General features: G+C 41.8%; 1 protein-coding gene across 4 annotated transcripts in view; it reads right to left on the bottom strand.

Annotated features, from left to right (window-relative positions):
* Nucleotides 1-704: 704 nt before the first annotated feature.
* The window catches only part of LOC143784323 (uncharacterized), a 68,608-nt gene continuing 60,903 nt past the window's right edge, over nucleotides 705-8,409 (bottom strand). For 3 of the 4 annotated variants that reach the window (XM_077272468.1, XM_077272467.1, XM_077272466.1), the window contains 12 exons: nucleotides 5,709-5,972; nucleotides 5,510-5,632; nucleotides 5,268-5,405; nucleotides 4,814-5,074; nucleotides 4,274-4,723; nucleotides 3,960-4,164; nucleotides 3,754-3,882; nucleotides 3,537-3,670; nucleotides 3,222-3,452; nucleotides 3,055-3,135; nucleotides 2,093-2,164; nucleotides 705-1,346 (listed from right to left, as the gene is read on the bottom strand). In XM_077272468.1, coding sequence (XP_077128583.1) covers nucleotides 1,274-1,346; nucleotides 2,093-2,164; nucleotides 3,055-3,135; nucleotides 3,222-3,452; nucleotides 3,537-3,670; nucleotides 3,754-3,882; nucleotides 3,960-4,164; nucleotides 4,274-4,723; nucleotides 4,814-5,074; nucleotides 5,268-5,405; nucleotides 5,510-5,632; nucleotides 5,709-5,962 — 2,151 coding nt within the window. In that variant the 5' untranslated portion in view covers nucleotides 5,963-5,972 and the 3' untranslated portion in view covers nucleotides 705-1,273. The remainder of the gene's footprint in view (nucleotides 1,347-2,092; nucleotides 2,165-3,054; nucleotides 3,136-3,221; nucleotides 3,453-3,536; nucleotides 3,671-3,753; nucleotides 3,883-3,959; nucleotides 4,165-4,273; nucleotides 4,724-4,813; nucleotides 5,075-5,267; nucleotides 5,406-5,509; nucleotides 5,633-5,708; nucleotides 5,973-8,409) is intronic. The other variant, XM_077272469.1, reaches the window with a different exon arrangement.

Raw genomic sequence — 8,409 nt, 5'->3', positions numbered from 1 at the left:
ACAGAGCACCAGGAGGCCGTGAGTACAAAGATGGTGGCCTTACACATCCCAATACCATTAAGCAAGTCTTCTGCAGCACATATCTGGGGAGTTGCGGTAGATCTGTGACCATCTGTATGATGTACAGCAGCTTTCTGGCGTTCTCCGGGTGATTGCTGCACTTGGAGTGTGTCCCTATCATTGAGATGCAGGAGATGCCAATGCAGATGTGTTACATGTCTGGTGTAAGTTTATGGTTAAAAAAACAAACATCTTCTGTAGCCCACACACAACTACAACACAGTCAACCTAAATAACACTTTATTGAATTCAAAAGAAAGCTCAAACTTACAAATAATAATTCAAATAAGAATATGTTTGCTCAGGCAAGTAATCCAGTAACAAGGGATGTGCCCTTTATATAACAGCTCAGATTCCGGTCCATAGTCGCTTCTGCTCTGATGCCAACACTTCACAGTTTTTTTTCTCATCATTGCTGTTACGCCCTAGGCCTTAAAGCTTAGCAATTCTTTTAGTATAATAATAACAATAACATTATATAATCCAATAAAAGTGCACCAGTTTTACATGCAAGGGTCCATCCATATGCATGCGTGGATCAGCCCCTAGAATCCCCTGATGCTATATATATATATATATATATATATATATATATATATATATAGATATATATATAGATATAGATATATATAGAATCAGGGGATTCTAAGGGCTGATCCACGCATGCATATGGATGGACCCTTGCATGTAAAACCGATGCACTTTGCAGTAAACATACAACGTAGTTACCTGCATGTTTACTGTAAAGTCAAAATACTTGGTAAAAATACTCGTATGTGTGGATGGGCCCCAAGTTTCAAGACACCAGTGAATATAAATAAATAAATATATATATATATATATATATATATATATATATATATATATATATATATATAGTTACACTTTAACAATACAAACACGTAGAATAAGAACCATTAGTTTATTAAACAAAAACATTATAGAACAGCAACATGCACATTGTTTAAACAACTAAATTTAAATTTAACCTGCAAAAAAAAGTCAGAAGAATAGACTCAATTAAAGGTTAATTCTAGTACTAGAAAAACAGCTGCCTCCTTACAAAAAACTGCCACTTCTGAACTGGCGTTAAATGTAGTCATGATGCTCAGCTCCATTGAACTCAATAGAGCCAAGACCCAATAACACACAGTTCTAGAAGCTGTTTTTCTATTACTAGAATACCCAACCAAAACACAACCAAAACTGAACTTTACAGTCGCTTCAGCATGACCACAGGGTTCATCCTCCAATCTGTCCTCTGCGATGTCCTTGGTTCTTCAATTCTTTGAAGGAAAAATGAATAATGATATTACAACTGAAATACATGCATTACAAACAAACAAACACACTTCTAGCATACTGGCACTTAGCCAAAATGCAATAATACTTAACACAAATGCTGCAAAGTCTCACTATGCTTTAGGTTTTTCAGAAACGTGCCCTGGCTATCACATTAAAGGGGAGCTCTGGTGGCAGGACTTTTTTTTCCAATGTTGCCCCCTATCCATAAGATAGGGGGACAACTAACTGATCTGAGTGTGTCGTGCTGCTGGCACCTGCACCGATCATCAGCACTAAGCACAGACATGACAGAGCTAGGAGCAGGAGCTGTGATCTCCGGCTTATCCTGTGATGTGCATGGGTCTCCCATTATTTTCTCTGAATGCACATCAATCTTGCATGGACAGTGCGAGTCCCAGCAGCGGGACCTGCACCAATCAGTTAGTTGTCCCCTACCCTATGGAATGAATAGGACTCAACTGTGAAAAAAAAAATATCCCGCCTCCGAAGTTCCCCTTTGAGGGAACACACACCAGTTTGAGATGCGAGTTTGACACTGCAGCCAATTTTCTGAAATGACTTTGAAATGACAAATGAAATGACAAATTAATTTTGAAATGACATACAGGTGCACTTTTCAACATTCCATACAATACAATTATCTGCAGTTTCAAACTCAGTGGCTTCTGTAGCTGGTCTCTACAACTACAGTGAGAATTTATTATAAATAGAAGTGTTCAATAATTACCTTGATGAGCTCCTTTCCCTTAACTGCTTCTGCCTCGATCGCGTTTCCATGTGAAAGGAAGGTACATGTGCCCTAAAATGAATACAATAGTATTAAAGCTGATAATGAGTGCATCCTTTAGCTTACAAAAAAAGGGAGTGAAGCCAGCGCTGCTTATTGTCAGAACGCAGTACATGAAGTGCACATGCAGGTATTAATTTCTAACTGTATTACAAAAACAGACATTTAGCAAACAATTGATCAATTCTTTGAGCCACCCCACCACGTCAAGGCTATTCTCATAATGGGGCAGTCCTACTCTACGTGTTTTATATTCGCTGTGCCATTACGGCTTCCTAAAAGCAAGACCATATTAGGTGCAAGCTGTACCCGAAGCATTACTGAGTAACTCCCATGGTGCCAGAAGGGGCAAGTACAGATAAAGGTCGACCAGGTCCAGATTGATATTTCAGGTCCAACCCACACCCCAGCAGCACAGATAAAGCATGAGACAGGCCAAGGCACAGGTGCACAATCAAACAGAGCCTGGGGCAGGGCAGGGCTGCTGCATGTTTGTACAGCAGCCTAGGTCAATCATAATGAACACAGAGAGAATGGCACACATGGCCCAGCGCGCACGGCAACAGTGGTGGTCAACCACTAACCAATGTCTTGGCAAAAAAAAAAGGGGGGGGGGGGGGGAGAAGCCAGCGCTGCTTATGGTCAGAACGCAGTAATGGCACAGCGAATATAAAACACGTAGAGTAGGACTGCCCCATTATGAGAATGCCGTGACGTGGCGGGGTGGCTCAAATAATTGATCAATTGTTTGCTAAATGTCTCTTTCTGAAATACAGTTAGAAATCAATATGTGCATGTGCACTTTATGTACTGCGTTCTGACCATAAGCAGCGCTGGCTTCTCCCCCCTTTTTTGCCATCCTTTAGCTTGGCACCATAGTACTGGAGTAAAGGTATATTCACCTTACACTCGAATACTCTTCTTCATCACTATCAGAGTCAGCTGTCTGGTCTCTTCTTCCACTGCTGCTCTGTTCTGCAGCCCTTTAGGGGAGTCGAGAAAAAAAAAAAAGCATTAGTGTTTGTCAAGTTTATTTCAAAGCAGGTATTTCCATTTCACAATAAAATACCTGGAGGTGCTGGCTGTGGGTTCTTGACTCGGCTCCCGTGCTTCCATCAGTATGTTGTATGCATGGCAAATGTCATCCATGTTCTTTTCCCTATAGCTCCTGTCCGCTGTAATATTGGAATGTGCCAAATACCTGGCGACCAGACGTTGTTGCACATCAGTACATCTGGAGTTAGTCCAGGTTTCTAGCAGCTTTCTAACCATCTGGCTGGTGACTAGGGGGAGTTTATACCTTAAAAAAAAAAAAAAATAAATAGAAAATAAACATATGACACTACATGTAGAGACTAAGATGCATGACTTTTAATACTCTTACTTCCTGTGGAAACGGTTCATATCATTGGTTACGTTGTAAATCGCATTCCCTTTAGTGGACAAAAAAAATGGATCTTCTGGATTTTCGGTACTGCTCAGTACAGGTCGCACATGTGTAAAATACACATTGAACCACTTTAAAGGCAAAAAAATAGAATTATGATGTGACTGAAAAACTCACATTCCAACTTTGCAGTAAGGACACTGAGAAATCCTACCTCTTCTTCGGTTGGAGTCAACACAAAGCTGGCCACTTGTTGTGTTGAAGTCTTGTGTTCCTTGACCCCGATGACCACAAAGTCTTCTCCTTTATACTGATGCTGAACCCTCTCCTTCCACTCAGAAACCTACGAGTCAAAAGATGGGCAAGTTGAACAAGTGTCACTTAAGAAAACAGGACAAGCTAGAGGAGGTGGTTACTTACACTCATGTGTTGCACTACTCCTGGTCTTTGTCCGTGCTTCAGCACTAGGAGGCACTCCAGGTAATTGAGGATTTGCAGTTGCTGTTCTTTCACTTTGCTCCCTGCACAAATCTTTCTGAGACACTTCAAAAAATCCGGTTTGGCGACATCCAGAATTTTCTGAGCCTCCGCTGCTGTCATTGTTAAAGTATTCAATGCTTTATATCTAAGAAAAAAATTAAAACATATGAAGTGAGTTCATCTGAAAACCCAGAGGGGGATTAAGTATTTATTGTTAGGAAAATTTACCCAAATCATAATAGCTCATAACTCACCTTTTGCCAACAACCTCCTTTGAAATCCCTCTGGACAGCCTAGCCTGGATGGTTTTTGTCACCCCTTTGAATATTTTAAAGGCATTATATAATTCCCTGTTCTCATGTGCCAGATTGGTTGCCCTGAGTTGATGTTGTATGAATCTCTTCAGATGCTTCAAGTAATTGAATATTGTCTGGGATGCCAGCTTCAAATCTTGTAGCTTGTTAAAAAATTTGTTAGCCCTCTCGATGTTCAGCACAAAGTTCAAGGTTACCTGCTCTGGGTCCATAAAGTAAAGGAATCTTGCGACGTTCTCAACTTCTTGTTTGTAGTTTTGAACACGCAAAGTATTTTGTAAATAATCAGCAAACCTTTGCAAGATCGGATGAGTTAGCGAATGACGCTTATAAAGACCTGCAGTCTTCATTTTTTTCCTGACATCAGTTGACCATTTTGTCTGCAGAATTCTATAATTTTGGAGGAAAGAACAGCAAGCCAATGTTGAGATATTTTAGAAACCATAGGAAACCATGAAAATATATTACCCATAAACTAACTTCTGTGTTTGCAAATCCAAGGTACTGGGTCCCTCTTCATCCTCATTTTCCATTGCTGACGAGTCATCAGTTTCTTCTGCGAGATGCACAGGTGCTTGTCCCGGGTCCGCACAGGTAGGTATGTCCGCAGGTGCTTGTCCCGGGTCCGCACAGGTAGGTATGTCCGCAGGTGCTTGTCCCGGGTCCACACAGGTAGGTATGTCTGCACACACATCTTCAGAAGCCTCGACTGGATCAGCAATGTCGCTGTCACAGGATTGGCTGGAAGAGATGGTTAGCAGTTTATCATTTACAAGACATTAGAAGATAAAAAACAAAACAAAAAAAAAACAACTTGAGCACGTATCCTTCCTGTGTACATACACTGCAACAGGTACCAGGGGTGAGTGAATCAACATGCACAGCTGCATAAAGCTAAGAAAATTCCCCCCACCCCCAATTTATATACTCTGACCTCTCGCCAATCTCTCCGACTTGGATACTTCCGATACGCTCGTCGGTCTCCAATCTGTCACCAAAGTCTTCAGGATCCATAGGGGGTGGAGATCCCGCCACACCGTAAGGACTGACAGTTGGCGACTGTTGGAGCATCCTGTAAAATGATAAACACATACTAAGACACATACACTTCCTGTGTACATACACTGCAACAGGTACCAGGGATGAGTGAGGCCAAGAGCACATATATATTCTAACCTCAAGCTCTCTTGGAAATTGCGTTCTCTATCCTGCCCGTCATCCATAGGGGTTGGAGATTCCTCCGTAGGTGCTTGCTCAGCACTGGTGGAAGGTGTCTGTGTCTCTACATCTCTGACAGTCCTGTAAATTATAAAAAGCCAATTGATTACCGGACAAGTAGATATTCGAGGCATAGGTGGACAAAAGGGGGACATACCTGGGCGTTGGCTTGTTTAACACAAGGAATCCTCTATTCTCCAGAAAGGGAACCACATTCTCTAAGGACCCAAGAGACATTATGTCTTCATACTTGATGGTCCCTCCCTTTGATGCAATTTTCATCAGGTTCTGCCTCGCGGTTGCCAAAGTAGCTTTTCTCTGGTCGTCCGTGTCAAACCTACCACACCACCGCCTGAGATGTTTGGCGAGTATGGTTGTTACTCTGTGGCAGTTGGGACAGGTCATGGGCATCCTAGACAACCTATTAAAATATAAATGCAAGGGTTGTAATGCAGTGTTGGAATTATAAAGGCTAAGTCACATTTCTGATGTGAACTTGCACGTTAAAATTTGGTGTGAATTTACTGTCTACTAATGGCCACTGCTTCACTCTCCCCAGGTCAAGGCACTCTCCATCTCCTCCTTCATAGCTGATCATGTGACCAGCAGCGCCAGGACTCGTGGAAAGTGCGGCAGCAGCAACATGTCCCCCTGCCCCTTGTTACAGAGTCCCTGATTCCTGCCTGCCCCTTCTGAGAGACAGCAGAGGTCCCTCCTGAGTATTTATACTTTTCTTTGCATTCACCTTTAATAGACATACATGTACCAGAACAGATGAGACCTACAAATTTGGATTAAAATTGCGATTACGGCCCTGCTTCTCCAGAACCGCAAGTCGCAGCAACCCGAGCCATAACAGTCAATTGGCTCCCTATGCAGAATGGCATTCATTTAGGACTTTGAAATTCTTACACCCTGAGTAATAAACGTGAGGAATGGGAGGCAACTACCCAGACTAGCTACGATATGTGGTTCCAGAGAAATTGACCCAAAACAGTGACACCACATACCAAAACACTTTCCAATGTTTCACCTTTAAAAGGGATTTTTCATCAGGTTTTTGCTACCTCATCTGAGAGCAGCATAATGTAGGCAGAGAGACTCTGAATTCAATGAGAAATCACTCAGATTGGCAGCTACTGCCATTCTGACACAACTAAAGTTTTTATAAACAGAAAAGAAGCAGAATTGAAGAGCTGTCCCTCCCCCACATCAGGCTCTTAATAGAGAGATTTTTAGTGCAGACACAAGCACCTCTGGTCAGACACTTAAATCACTGTCAATAGCTGGAAGATAAAGATAACAAAAACACACATTGTAGAGAGACAGTGAGATCGGAAGTTTTCCAACCCCTGCAGCATGCTGCCTTCAGGTTACATGGCAAACACCTTATAACAGCGTCCCTTTAACATTCTCTTCTGAGAGATTGCATTCACATTTAGGCTATGTGCACACGTTGCAGATTTGGGTGCAGAATTTTCTGCACAAAATCTGCATCTCCTGGCAGAAAACACAAGGGCAGATTTGATGCGTTTTTCTTGCGGATTTTTGTTGCAGATTTGCTGCAGATTTCTTGCGTTTTTTTACCCCTGCAGATTTCTATAATGGAATGGGTGCAGAAACGCTGCAGAACTGCACAAAAGAAGTCCTTGTTTGAATCTGCTGCGTTTTCAGTGCAGAGTTTTCCGCACCATTAGCATAGCATTTTTTTTTTGCCATTGATTTACATTGTAGTGTAAATCACGTGCAGATCTGCAGCGTTTCTGCGCTGAAAAAAACGCAGATTTGCAAGTGATTTACAGTACAATGTAAATCAATGGCAAAAAAATGCTGTGCTAAAGGTGCGGAAAACTCTGCACAGAAAATTCCACACTCAAATCTGCAACATGTGCACATACCAAAAAAAGGCGCAGATTCTGACCTGCGTTTTCTGCCAAAAAATGCAAAATCTGCACAGAAAATTCTACACTCAAATCTGCAACATGTGCACATACCAAAAAAAGGCGCAGATTCTGACCTGCGTTTTCTGCCAAAAAATGCAAAATCTGCACAGAAAATTCCACACTCAAATCTGCAACATGTGCACATACCAAAAAAAGGCGCAGATTCTGACCTGCGTTTTCTGCCATAAAATGCAAAATCTGCACAGAAAATTCCACACTCAAATCTGCAACATGTGCACATACCAAAAAAAGGCGCAGATTCTGACCTGCGTTTTCTGCCATAAAATGCAAAATCTGCACAGAAAATTCCACACTCAAATCTGCAACATGTGCACATACCAAAAGCGCAGATTCTGACCTGCGTTTTCTGCCAAAAAATGCAAAATCTGCACAGAAAATTCCACACTCAAATCTGCAACATGTGCACATACCAAAAAAAGGCGCAGATTCTGACCTGCGTTTTCTGCCATAAAATGCAAAATCTGCACAGAAAATTCCACACTCAAATCTGCAACATGTGCACATACCAAAAGCGCAGATTCTGACCTGCGTTTTCTGCCAAAAAATGCAAAATCTGCACAGAAAATTCCACACTCAAATCTGCAACATGTGCACATACCAAAAAAAGGCGCAGATTCTGACCTGCGTTTTCTGCCATAAAATGCAAAATCTGCACAGAAAATTCCACACTCAAATCTGCAACATGTGCACATACCAAAAGCGCAGATTCTGACCTGCGTTTTCTGCCAAAAAATGCAAAATCTGCACAGAAAATTCCACACTCAAATCTGCAACATGTGCACATACCAAAAAAAGGCGCAGATTCTGACCTGCGTTTTCTGCCATAAAATGCAAAATCTGCACAGAAAATTCCACACTCAAATCTGCAACGTGTGCACATACCCTAAGACATAC

Source organism: Ranitomeya variabilis, chromosome 7, assembly GCF_051348905.1.
Source record: "Ranitomeya variabilis isolate aRanVar5 chromosome 7, aRanVar5.hap1, whole genome shotgun sequence".
In the NCBI taxonomy this organism is placed as follows: domain Eukaryota; kingdom Metazoa; phylum Chordata; class Amphibia; order Anura; family Dendrobatidae; genus Ranitomeya; species Ranitomeya variabilis.
This window is presented reverse-complemented; position numbering and strand designations above follow the sequence as displayed.